The 14,786-nt window shown below is 33.7% G+C and overlaps 1 protein-coding gene across 2 annotated transcripts in view; it reads right to left on the bottom strand.

Moving 5' to 3' along the window:
- EPHA6 (EPH receptor A6) overlaps positions 1-14,786 on the bottom strand; it is a 1,223,915-nt gene that overhangs the window by 224,376 nt on the left and 984,753 nt on the right. For both annotated transcript variants that reach the window (XM_056806830.1, XM_056806831.1), the window contains one exon: positions 8,715-8,840. In XM_056806830.1, coding sequence (XP_056662808.1) covers positions 8,715-8,840 — 126 coding nt within the window. The remainder of the gene's footprint in view (positions 1-8,714; positions 8,841-14,786) is intronic.

A 14,786-nucleotide genomic window follows, 5' to 3' on the forward strand; every position in this document is an offset into this window, starting at 1 on the left:
ATTGGTGGAACTGTGAACTAATACCACTATTCCTGGGAGCAACATAGAACCATGCCCAAAGGGACAGAAAATTATGTATGCTCTTTGCCCCCAAAATACCACTACTGAATCTGGATCCTAAAGAGATCAGAGACAGGGGAATAAGACCTACTTCTACAAAAAATATTTTAAAAGCTCTTTTTGTAGTGGCAAGGAATTAGAAACAGTGCGTGTCTATCAACTGGGGAAGGGTTGACAAGTGTATGTATTGATTGTATATGATTGTAACAGAAAACTACTGTGCCATAAAAAATGATGAACTGGGTGAGTTTGGAAAAATCTGGAAATATTCATATGAACTGATGCACAATGTGAGCAGAAAAAGGAGAAAGGAATACATTGTAACAGAAATACGGTACAATTATCAATTGTGAAAGTTTAAACGATTATCAGCAAAACAAGATTCCAAGTTAATTCCATGAGACTCACGATGAAAAAAAAAAACCTATCCATTAAGAAGGAACTGTTGGAATCTGATTTCATATCAAAGTGTGCCATCTTTCACTTTATTTCCTTCAAGAGATTTCTATTGTATATGTGACGTGTCTTCAGTCATAACATGGGGAATGTGGAAATACGTATTTTATGAAAGCACTAATATAACATATCTGACTTTGGCTGGGGTGGGGAGGGACCGAGAGAGGGAAGAGGGAGAGAATTTGAATCACAAAATGTCAGAAAACATTGTCAAAATTATTTTACATGTAATTGAAAAATAAAATTTAATAAAATCTATTTTAAAACCAAAGTAGAAATGCTTTAAATCAATCTTTATTGAATTTCCTCTTGATAAGTTCATCCAATGCTTTTAGCCTGTCTCAAAATCCCAGTATTGATAATGTATGTTAGCTCTCATGTCTATCTTGAAATCATCTACAAGTTTGAAGAGCATGACAATTATGCCTTTATCAAGTCAATGAGAAAATGTTAAACAACATAAAGAAAAGTACAGATCCTTGGCACACTTCTGGTGCACAGAAATTTTCTGCTTAATTGCCATTGAGAACTATCAATAGCTACTGTTTTGCTTTGACTATTCAACCCATTTGTAATCCATCTAATTGAATTATCATCTATTTCACTTCTTTCCATCTTTTGTACAGGAATCACATGAGATACTTTATCAAAAGCTTTGTTAAAATCAAGGTAAACTATAACCATAATCTATATCTATATATTCTGATCTATTGGTCTATTAACCTGTCAAAATGCAAAAAATGACCTTTTCTTTATGAAGCCATGCCTGTTCTTTTAAATCATCCCTTCCTTTTCTAGTGTTTCTAGTAATATGTTCTAGAATTTCCCCAATAATTAAGCCAAGCTTACTGGTTTATAGTGTTCAGAATATTTTCTCTTCTCTTTTGTGAAAATCAAGACATTTGTTCATCTCTATTAGCTTTTCTGTTTTCTATGATATTTCCATGATTATAGTCAGTGGTTCAATAATCATACTTGGGTATCCTTTGGGAAACTATGAATCTTTTCTTTGGGCCTAGAGAATTGAATTCTCTAATAAGTGGCAGCTTACTACTCTATTTTTATTTTAGTTTCAACTCACATTAATTGCCTTTTTACGTTATTTTCATCTTGAAGTTTTTTTGGGGGGAAGGAAAATATAGACAAAATGAAACTGAATACTTTTGCCCTCTATCTTTTATTAGTTAACACTGTCTAATTCTCACACCCAAACAACAATTCCATCTCAATTCCTCTTTCCTTCAAATAAGTAACAACAACCACTACAACTACTAGCAAATCTTTTTGTTGTCCTTGTTAACTTGCAAAGCTCTTCTGAACATTAACACCCTGGATGCTATTTTTAGAGGGATTATGTTCTCAAACTCATCTTCTTTTACTTGTGCTAATTTCTAAATTTCTTACACCTCTTATAAAAGTTTAAACTATTTGTTGATTTTTTCTGTGCATCTAAGATTTACTTCATTCAGTTATCATTTTTTCTTCCTTTTTGGAATTGTTTATTTTTCATTTTAGAGTCCCATTCTTGAATTTTCCATTCTTCCTGAGCAGATTTTCCTATAGAATTTCAGTCCATGGAGTCCTATCCATCTTCTATCTACACTCTTTGAATTTTGTTTAAAAAAATCTAGACTGTATGCGACATTATACCTAGCTCTTCTCTCCTACTCTATCACAAATTCTAGGAACTTTCTCTATCATTTTCATCCAGTAGATGGTTCCTTTTATTTAGAATATAATCCACTTTACTATTCCACCTTTATATTGGTTCTTCTACCTAATGAAGGGCAAAATGACCATTATTATAGTTTTTGCACAAAAAATGATCAAAATTATAAAGAAAGCAGAAAACTAGGAAAACTTTCTACAGCAAGTTTCTCTGATAAAGGCTTCTTTTCTCAAATATATAGACTAGTTAGTCAAATTTGTAAGAATATGAATCATTCCCCAATAAATAAATGGTCAAAAGATGAACAGGGAGTTTTCAGAAGAGGAAATCAAAGTTATCTCTAGTCATATAAAAATGCTCTAAGTCACTATTGTTTAGAGAAATGAAACTTAAAAATATGACAGAAATATACTAATATGATAGTAAAAGATAACAACAAATGTTGGGATGGATATGTAAAAAATGGGACACTAATGCACTGTTGGTGTAGTTCTGAACTGATCCAAACATTTTGGGGAACAATTTGGAACTATATCCAAAGGGCTATAAAATTGTGCACACTTTTTGACCCTGCAATACCACTATTAGTCTACATCTCAAATAGATCAAAGAACAAATAAAAGGTCCCTTAGGTAGAAAAGTATTTATAGCAACTCTTTTTGTAGTGGTAAAGAATTGGAAAGTGAAGGGATGCCCATCAATTGGAGAATGACTGAACAAGTTGTGTGATTTTGATGGAATACTATTGTGTTATAAGAAATGACAAGCAAGATGGTTTCAAAAAAGCCTTGGAAGACATATGAACTGATGCAGAGTGAAATGTTCAGAGCCAGGAATCACTCACTGTATTACAGTACAACAATAATATATGATAATCAACTGTGAATGCCTTGACTATTCTCATTAATACAATGAAACAAGATAATTATGAATGACTATGATGAAAACTACTATCCAGCTCCAGAAAAAGAACTGCTGAAGTCTGAATGCATATCAAAGCATACTTTTTAAACTTTCTTTTTCTTTTTTGTTTGTTCTCTTTACTAACATGGCTAATATGTAAATATACTTTTCATGACTTCACATGTGTAATCCACATCAAAGTGCTTACATTCTTAATGAGGTGAAATGGAAGAACAGAAGGAATTTGGAACTCAAATTTTATTAAAAATGAATTTAAAAAATTTTACATGTACTTAAGAAAAATAAAAACATTCTTTAAAAAAGGAATTATCATTATTTTAAGGTAAAACAAGAATTTTTAAACTGCTTTGTTTCTGGCAGAGAAAAGAAATGTCTGGATAATTGAATTCTCCCTTCACAATTATACAATTTCTTTGTGTTGTGTTTATCATCTGTTTCCTGAGTTCCTTACTTAGTATGTGCAGCCATCATCCTGGGAAGTAAACTCTGTGGAGAAGCAGTCTGGCAACTTATCTTGCAGATGCTATAGTCACATTTATTAAAGACCCATACAAGAAAATTCTTGCCATCAAAGTCCTTGATATTGTCAGATGATTAAACATCACACACTGATAGAATTTGATCTGTGAAAATGGCATTAAAGAGGAAGCATTACTATTTGCTTTGCTGTTGCTTTCTAAGGACTATAGGACCTTTCCATGTGACTTATAGCAGCATCTTTAAGAGTCACCTTTCCCATTAGAATGTGAGCTTCCTGAGAGCACAAACTGTCTCAATTTTCTATTTGTATACAATGTTTTAAACATAATAAGTTCTTAATCAATGCCTAATTCATTTATTTGTTTAGGTTGTCTGTAGTATTTGCCAACAACAGAATCACTTCTGTTTCTCCCCATTCATCTTTACTCAATTGCTGAACCCCTTCTACTCACATGATCCCAGTTTTAGATTTTCCTCTAAGTATAACTCTTAAATAGATAATCCACTGCCACTCTCTTTCATCCATTCTGTTTCTACTAAATAAATTCTCTCCATATAGAATCAAATTTTAGTCTTGAGTATCATCCCATCAAGTATATTCAGTCAAATTTGCATCCTTATGTTAGCACATCTAGTATCTTGCTTGTTGCCTAAACTTTTAGCACTTGGGGATAGATATATACAAGATATAATAATGTACAAAGTGGTACTAAGGATTCTTCCTTAGGCACTTGTATCTCTGCTATCCATCAGTCTATTTATTGACATTTATCTGTCTGGATAGAACCTTAAGCTTTGATTTCATTAGTATGGAGAACTCCCAGGTGACAATATTTTTTTTCTACAAATGCAGATTCATACATTTTTTTTTCAATTTCTAGCTTTATAATTGCCTGGAGCACTGCAAGAGTAAATTATTTGTCCAATATCAAGTCATCTGTTGTTTGTCTTTTGTTTTTAAAGAAGACCGATGACAGCGTGGGGTGATGTCTTGGCTTGTGCGTGAATTGGATTGAAGTGAGACAGAGTTGTTTCCCTTCCAGAATTATCCAAGTCAAGCACAAGCCAAAAATCAGGATGACTGGTGATGGCTCAGGATGCAGAGGATAACCTTTTGGGGTCTTCAATATCTGACCAAGCTCCAAGTGCTCCAGAGTTTCTGCTTCAACTGCTTTTATGCCTGGTAGAACCAATGACTATCAGCTGCCTATTCCATCTTTGCAAGTCTTGGGGGTTGACACACTTCTAACTCACCAATGGGTTTGTGGTCCATTGGTTACCCTCAACCTGGAGTAGCCTACCTGCTGAGATGCTTTTTCAGGATGTGGCCACTGCACATGGCTTCTTGGAGCCCCAGGGGAGAGCTGAGTGCGAGGTGGGCACCAAAGGTAGATAAATAACCCTGAAAATTGGCAAGCCCTCACACCAAAGGTGCAGGTCCTCCTTGAATACTCATTCACTCCAGGATATGTCATAAAGAGAACCTGAACCCAGGTCTTCCTGACTTTAAGGCTGGGTCTTCATGCTGCTTTTCAAATGTGTGTGTGTATGAAACAGAGACTTTCTTTTGTTATTTTCTATTGCTAATTGAGGCGACCAATTTCCATCAGAAATATTTATGATACAAATCCAAAATAACATTAAACTTTAAAATGCCATATGTTCACATCCCTCGTTCTCCGAAATTAAAATCACACGGAGATAGGAGAAATGGCATTTCTAATTCATTCTCTGTTTCAGTCACTGGAGTTTTAGCTAGGTCTACCTGTTGTAAGAACAACCTGCGTGCACACGCATACACATTTCTCATTTGCATTTACCATTACTAAGAACTGGATTCGTATAACCTCCTCTTCCTAGACTTCTTATTTTGTTTTTATGGGATAGTGATCCTAGATCAGCCTTGAGGACCACTAAGTTGCAAGAGACAGATTTATTGCCCACTTTTATGATGTCTTTCCAAATTGTATGTTATTATTGGCTGTTAATCTCCTTTTTCTTCCTAAAGGCAAGGTAAATGAGAGAGGAATGACTTGTGGCTTGCAAAGCTCCCCAATCACCTTAGCTAATGAAAGCTAAATACATTTAAAAATAGCTAATGTGAAGAAATCTCTTAGTGACCAGGAGATTTGAATAGTGGATTTTGAAAAGAGAAATTTCTGAGATGAAATACTGGCTATTTGGTATGTAATCATGAAATGTTCTCTTAAAGCTCCTTCCTCAGAACTGTGGGAGTGGAAACACAGAAGAAAAATAATGGCTCGATCACATGGTTTGATGGGGATATGCTTGGGGATGTAGACTCTAAACGATCACCCTGGTGCAATTATCAATAATATGGAAATAGGTCTTGATCAATGAAATAGTTAAAACCCAGTAGAATTGTGTGTCGGCTACAGGGAGGGGGGAGGAGAGGAAGGAAAAAACACAAATCATGTAACCATGGGAAAATCTTCTAAATTAATTAATTAAATAAAAATTTTCAATTAAAAAAAAGCTCCTTCCTCAATTGCCCACCTCAGTGTAACCTCTGGTGTAGGGTAAGTCAGAATCAACCTGCCTTATTGGATATTAAAGTTATGAGAATTAATGTTTAGTAGTTTTTACTATCTAAGAACATTATTACAACTGAGCTATGATTTTCTGGAAATTGGGAATTCCCAATGTGGAACTTCCCTCCATTAAACCTAGTTGTATCCTTTTTAATCTTAGAGAGTGGACGAGCACACTGAAAGGTTATGAGACTCTCCTGTGGTCAGTCATGTACTTAGTATGTGTCAGAGGAAAGAAGTAAAACCAGGTCTTCTTGTCTCCAAGAATGTCCTCTGCACTTTGTTGCACTAGCTTTCAACTCTATCTGCATTCCTATAATAATGAACCAGAGCAACTGTCTTTGATATCTAAACTAGAGACCTTATTTATCTATTTCCTTGCCTTGTAACACAGAAAACTGAAAACTGAATACTGAATGTTCAAATGAATGGAGAAAAGGTTTTAGTTCTTATTTTTAAATATATTCTTCTTCTTCACCCTATAGAAGACATCCCAAAGATTGCTTTTCTAAAAAAATAGCATTTTCACAAAATTCATTATGAAAATTATTATCTCTATTTGGTAGGGGCACATAGAGTTTTAGAAATGTAATATCTCACCCATATAGTTCTAAATTAAATCCTTGCTAGCTAAAGTAAAAAAAAAAACAGATTTATTCATAAATTACTTTTTCTAGACCATACCTGGGCGAATATTGCCCTTTTCAAAATTGTGACTTTGTAGAATTATGACAAAAGGAAGAAGAAAACAGTTTTCCTAGAGGCAGTCACATTTTTGGGCATTATATTTTGTCTATGTGTATTTCAGTTCTTTTAAAGTTGATAAGTTATGTATGATTATATATATATATATATATTTGCATGTATGTGTATTTATATAGAGTGAAGCATATACACACACACATTTATGGAATTGTAGTATAGTGGATACAGTACAGAGTTGGGAAGACCTGAGTTCAATTTCTGCCTCTAATGAATATTAGCTATAGGACTGGGGAGGGGGGGTTATTTTTTTTAAAACCCTTACCTTCTGTCTTGGAGTCAATACTGTATATTGGCTCCAAGACAGAAGAGTGGTAAAGGCTAGGCAATGAGGGTTAAGTGACTTACCCAGGGTCACACAGATAGGAAGTGCCATAAGGTATTTAATTAATCTTTCAATCTATCAGACAACCCTGTAAGATTATCATTGAAAAATATCTTGCTGATATTTCTTGGTAAAGGGAGTAGCCACATTGTGAATAAACTACTCAGATAATGTATATGTTTGGCTCAAAAATTCAAAATTTAAAAAAAATGATAATTATGAAAATGATATATTAATGGGTTAATGAGTATTTCATAATATTTAAAAGGCTTATTTATAGTTTGTTTAATGCTACTAGGTAGCATTAGAGGTAGTTTATTTAATTTTATTTAAGCATGCTTTTGAAAATGAAGGTCATATCAAGAGAATTTTATCCAGGGAATTTTGTATCAAGGGAATTTTAACTAAGTCTATTAAATTTCTGTCTGGATATTTTACAGCTTAAATTCGATGGTAGGATAGCAGTCTGAGAATTATTATTATTGTAAAGGATATGTAGATCATACCCTTACATTATCTATTATTCTTCATATTGTCAAAATTCTCCTTCATTAGTACATTCCAAAAGTAACATTTAATTTTTAAAATTATGCATATTGAACTTGGCAATGGATTTGGTAATTGTGCACCCCACACTTCTCTTTCCAAGATTTGCCTTGCTAATTATGTTTTGTTTTGGCTAATATTACAATGAGTTTTCAACCCTTGAACACTTAATAGTGGAGAAAAGCATCAGGGAATTGAACTGGATGCCAGGGAAAACCTATTTAGAACTACATTCATATTAAAATGAATAATCCATAAAATGGATTAAATGCAACATAAGACAAGAGGAGGTGATTTAAAATATATTTACAAATACAATGAATGCTGCTTTGATGTTTCTTTTTGGTTACTGTTCATATATGACTTTGGCCAGATTGATGTTTTTATGAACCTCTCTATTCATTTTTGTAAACTAAAATAAAATGTCCACTGACTTTGCTATTTGTTGGCTTTCCTTCAAAATATTTTTCTTTAGTAAAATGGAAGTTTAATTAAGTCCCCAAAGAATCACCCTGATTGGAAAAGAGTCTTCTTGCCAACCACATTTAATGGATTTTTTGGGACTATTCCTAGGAGTCCAAATGGCACAAATCCATTACTTCCTTTAGAGTCAAGTTTTAAACTTAGACCCTCTCCCCAAAGTTCTTAGTCATGTGAAAACTTATCTGAAGACATGGGGCAAATTTTAACTTCAGTAGGAGCTTTGCCTTTGTAAGCACTTTATTAACTAGAAGTTCTACTTAAAGTTTTCCCTCTCTTGTCTTTGGGCTACTGTCACAGGTGCAGGATTTAGTATAAGAGATGTACTTATTGCTTTAAAAAGGTCCATTTGCATTTTTTCCACTACATCGGTAAACATATTCATCTCTATATGGAATCACTATAAGTTTTTAATGCTATTGCTATTGTGATGGAAGACAATGTTTCCAGAAATACTTACCAGTAGGTATCCTGGGGGGCAAAGATCCTCCCCCTGAAACTGGATGTGGGGCTGGCATATTATTTAAGAAACCCGTCCTCAAGAAGCTGGGACATAACGCCTCGACTCCAATGGATGGGAAGGACCCTTTGAAGAAAAAAAAAACCAACACACTCTGAAATTTACCAAAGAAGCTGCTTCTTTTTTTGTTATTGTTGCATAAAATCAGATGATCATTTAATCAGAATAAGACCTAAACTGAACAAATGCAGCATTACCTATGAATAAAGGGTGAAGCAAAAGAATTGAAACCATCTTTTAGATGATTTTGTCAAATTAGTTTAATAAATGTATATATATAACATTTGTACATATGCATACATTAGGCATACACATACATTTATATTTTTAATTCCAAATTCTCTCCTTCACCCCCTTTCCACCCATTGAGAAGGCAAGAAACATGAAACATACATACATACTTATGAATGTATAAATATAAATTTATCTATCCATCTATCTATCTATCTATCTATCTATCTATCTATCTATCTATCTATCTATCTATCTATCCATCCATCCATCCATCCATCCATCCATCCATCCATCCATCCATCCATCTATCTATCTATCTATCTATCTATCTATCTATCTATCTATCTATCTATCTATCTATATCTGTCTATGTATGCATGTATGTATGTGTGTATGTATGTATCTATCTATGTCTGTCTATGTATGTATGTATGCATGCATGTATGTATGTATCTATGTATCTATCTATGTATCTATGTGTGTATCTATCTATATATGTCTGTCTATGTATGTATGTATGTATGTGTGTATGTATGTATCTATGTATCTATCTGTCTCTGTCTGTCTCTGTATGTATGTATGTATGTATGTATCTATTTATCTATCTATCTATCTATCTATCTATCTATCTATCTATCTATCTATCTATCTATCTATCTATCTATCTATTCCTGACCAAAGAACAGCTTGAAAGAGCAAGTCACAAAGGAAAAGTACATTTTCTATTTTTTTTTGTTTTTGATTCTATTATCCATATCTAAATGTGAAATTTTCTATTATTTTCTATTTCTAAATGTGAAAATCTGTGAAGACAGATTTTATTGGGTAGGCAGAATAGCTTAAATGGTGTCAGAAAATTGTTCTTTCAGTTGTAAAACTGTTATCTTTATGATTTACAGATATGAAAGGCAAATCCATTCTATGATCTCAGATATCTCCTGCAGGAATTTGCCCCAATTTATGTTGACATTAGTACTTAAAATGAAGAAAACACACATGTACATGGTCATAGACATGATTAAATAATTATATACATTTTCTCAGTTGCCAGAAAAACCATAGCATTATAGCTCTATCTATAAGTGGAAAGGATGTCAGAAGCCGTTTAGTCCAACTCCCCTATTTTATAGAGAAGGAAACTAAGACCCAGGATGAGGCTAAATGATTTGCCCAAGTTTATAGCAAACACAATTGTTTATTGATTGTTAATTTCCTCTTAGGGCTAATGTACAGAGAGATTCATTATTATCCAAAATTATAAGCAATTTAATTTCATACTTTATAAAATTGTTTTAAGTAATGTGGACAGTCTTCAAGTGTCACCAAAGATTTATTTTTAAAACCAAAAGGGAGTTGACTAATTTTCATAGCTTTTTATAAATTTAATGAAATCAAGTCATTTCAGAGATGGAAAGAGCATCCAATCTGGTCTTTTCTATTTTAGATAGACATAGGAGCCTTGGTGGTGGTAACCCAGCCTCTTCCCCCCAGGCAACACCTGTCCTGCTACAGCCACAGCTACTGGTAAAAGAAAAGGATGTTCTTTCCACCAAAAATGTTGGCTCAGCATCTGAAACTGCTGTGATTTGCTCAATGCAGATGACACGAGACACATCATTTGCTTTGTCCTAGGAATCCTGGGACCCTTCCATCTGGCTTGTAGCTGAAACCTTTCCTACGTGTCATCTCCCATTTTAGAACATAAGATCCTTGAGGGCATGAACTGTTTTATTGCTTTACACATAGGAAATGTTTCCTTCATCTTGTCATTCATTTATTCATAATGTGTTATTTTACAAAGTGGAGCAAACTGAATCTTTGGGGAATGAAATGATTTTTTTTCAAGGTTGTACAATTAGTGACAGAGCAGAAAGATTCCATGCTCTTTCTACTACTGAAGAGAACTGAATTCTATGGGGAATTCATAAATCGTGACTATAAGTAGCAAATTTTATACTCTGTAATTCAAACTTATAACTGATATTCTAATTGGCTGAAAGGACTTCCAAAATATCCAGGAAGTAATTTAAAAAACTTGTAGTATTTAGATTCTTATATCCAGCAATTAATATAGATGATGCTTCTGAAAGTCAAAACAACTGTCTGTTTTTTTCTTTTGAAGAAATACTATGATCAATTTTTTTACTATATAATACTTAATAACTCACATTTATGTAGGTTTTATAATCTATAAACATTTATAAGATTTATAACATGCTTTTTTCACAGCTATACTGTGATGAAGGCAATGCAATTATTATTCTCAGTTGACAGTTGAGGAAACTGAGGCACTGGGAAGTTAATCTGGGGCAGAATTAGAATTCAGATTTCCCGATATAATTAAAGAGATAAATATATTTGTTATATGCCATTATTTGAAATAATAAATTATTATATGGGGAAGCTGGGTGGGACAGTGGATATAACACTGGATTTGGTATTAGGAAGACTCATCTTCATGAGTTTGAATCAAGTCTGCAGACACTTGATAGCCTTGGCAAATCATTTAACCTAATTTACCTCAGTTTCTTTATCTATAAAATGAGATGGAGTGGGAAATGCTCTAGTATCTTTACCAAGAAAACTACAAAATGGAATTAACAATATCAGACTCAAATGTCACAAAAATATTATTTTTAACATAACAATGAATGATAATTAAAATGGGTCCATTTAGGAGATCTAGAACATTTATGAGAACTCTTAGGAAGGGAAAATCTTTTTTAAGGACTACATAATTCAGTCTTTAGGAGAAATCAAAAAAGGAATTGATACAACTTTTAGTGGATAAAAGAATAAGAAAAGAAGAGAGGAAACTTTATGAATTGGAAATGGTGGTCTTGGAGTTAGAAAGCCCATGTTTGAATCCCAGTTTTAACACTTTTTATGTTTATGACTCTGGATACTTAACCTCTGTGTCTCATCTCTAAAAAGGAGAAATAATATACTACCTATATCACAGGATTGATGTGAGTAAAGCACTTCAAGTACTTCAAAAAGCCATAAATAAAAAGTTAAATTTTCTTGCTATTACTAAAACAATCAAAATTTCAATATTTAAAAATCTAAACCATTTATAATTTTGTTTCATGTGTTTATTATGAACAAAAAGCGTTTTGATTTACTCTGGGTTTCTATCTCATAAGTAGCTGATTTCACATGTGAAAAATGGAAAATGTTAGTATATACAAATTCACATTTGGTTGAAATATCATATTATATGCTGACAAGTTTCTACCATTTTTCTCCTTAAAGGTCAGTCATATGTAGCTCACTCAATGCTGAGTATATAATTTCATCCACTAGATAGTACCAGTCAGTCATGATAAAATGAATCTCTCATTCTTTTTCTCAATCTGGGAGACATTCATTGGCCTTTTTTTTTTTAAAGAAGGTATCATCCAGGAGATCAACATATACATATAAATTAAATCTTTCATGTTTCACTTTTCAGTTCACTTTTTGGAGATAAAACTCACAGTTTATTCTTCCAGTAAGAATTCTGTGGCTGTGTAACATGTTCTCCTGGTTCTATTCATTTCACTGTTCATGATCTCATGTAATTCTTTCCAATTAAAAAAAATCAGTCTGCTCATTGCTTCTTATGGAACAGTAGTAGTATTCCATCACAACTCTATACCACAATTTGTTTAACCACTCCACAATTGATGAGCATCCCCTCGATTTTCAGTTTTTTCTACCAGAACAAGTGGGGGTCCTTTTCCTTATATCCCCTGATCTCTTTGAGAAACAAGTATACATAGTTATAGAACTCTCTTGGTGTAATTCCAAATTGCTATCCAAAATGGTTGGATCAGTTTACAGATCCACCAGCAGAGTATTATTAGTGCCCCCATTTCCCCACATCCCCTTCAACATTTGTCATTTTGGCCAGTCTGATGGGTGGGAGGTGATATCTCAGAGTTGTTTAGGTGTGCAATTCTCTAATCAGTAGTGATTTAGATCATTTTTTCTTCTACCTATATATGGCTTTCATGTGTTCTTGTGAAAAGGTTGTGTTCATATCTTTTGCTCATATATCAACTAGAGGAAGGCTCTTATTCTTATAGACTTGGCAAAGTTCTCTAAATACTTTAGATATGTGATTTCTATCTGAGAGCTTGTCTATGAACATTTTTTCCTATTGTTTTGCTTTCCTTCTAATCATGGCATTCATTGAATGCCTTTGAGATTTGGTGTAAACTTTAGTCTGTTATGCCCTATAGTGCAGTTCAATCATTTTATTCCTTTCTCATGGAAATAGTGCCTTTATTTGGTGAATACATATTTGTGTGTGTGTGTGTGTGTGTGTGTGTGTGTGTATGGGTGTGAATAAGATCACTTTTATGCTCTGGACTGTTATTTACTTGGTACAGAGAATTCTTTCAGTGGAATTTCCCTCTACTCATAATGATCATGATTGGTACCTCATCCTTAAAGCTTAGGAAATGGTCTGAGGCAACTGGAGGTTAAATAGCTAGAAAATAAAGGAGCAGAGCTTGAATCAAAGGCTTTTTGGATTCTACTCTTCCATAACTTAATAAGTGGCCTTCAAAAATTACTTTAATCAAGATATATATTGCCCTCTGACCAGGCGATAGACTTCTTTAAATTTATCTTGATTCATCTTTTGACAATGGTCTCAAGTCTCAACTTACCCTCTCAACTAGTCTTCTTCCTTGATATTTGCCTTCTGATCTGCAAGAACATTCTAGCCTTAGGTCTTGCTCTCCTTGTTGGCAATTCTTTCTCAGACCACTGTTTCTGGAAGGTCTTCAGTCATGTATTTTCTCTCCCTTGTCTCAACTCACTCACTCCAATTGTCTTTTTCCTTTATAGCAGTCTGGTCTCTGAATGATGCTCCACATCTGAGCCAAGGAACTAATATAGACTCTATGGGAACCTGTCTTCAGGACTAACAATCCTTGCTTTTAGCTTTCCTCCATTTTACTCCTTGGACCATGGAAAAGGAGAATGTCTAGCCTCTTAGCCAGTTGCCTGGACCTTCTCAATGACTTCATGCCTGATGACAGTTTTTGCTGAGACATAATGAATCAGAGAAGTTATTCCCCAAACCTGGCATTCAGTTAATCTAAAGAAAAGATAATTTTATTTCTCTCCTGATTTTTGCAAAGCTGTGGGAAAGTTTACTTTGAGTCATTTGTGGATCCAAATATAAAGAATTCAGAGATTTTTTCCCCTTTTTTGGTTGATCGTAAATCATTACAGATTGTATAATTAGGAAGATTATTTGGAGAGTCATGTAGAAGATATATCATATAGGGGACAGATTGAAATCAGAGGGATCAGTTAGGAAGCAAGGTAATGAGAGACTGCATTGTAATGATGTTTAAATGGTGTGAGCTGATAAGATAAGAGAAATTTGAGATCCTATGGAAGTAAGAATTGATCAACCTTGACCACTGATTAGAAAATGTGGGTTACAGAAAGAGGGGATACTCAAAGATAACTCTGAGGCTATGAATTTGGTTTTCTTGGGGAATCATGGTGTCCTTAAGAGGAATGGAGAAATTTTGACAAAGAACAGTTTCAAAGGAAAGTAATTAGCTGTGTTTTGGATATGATGAGTTTGAGGTAACCATGGAATATCCAGTGGAGATAACTCACTGTCTGCTTTGGAATTGGTATTTGAAGGTGGGGGAATGTCAGAAAGCCTAGTTTGAACGTAAAGGGTACCATTTAGTTCTTTATAGCTTATAAGCTAGATCACATTTTTTACCTCAGCTAGATCTCCTTGGCCCTATGACACTTACCCTA

This window comes from Monodelphis domestica, chromosome 8 (assembly GCF_027887165.1).
Source record: "Monodelphis domestica isolate mMonDom1 chromosome 8, mMonDom1.pri, whole genome shotgun sequence".
NCBI lineage: Eukaryota > Metazoa > Chordata > Mammalia > Didelphimorphia > Didelphidae > Monodelphis > Monodelphis domestica.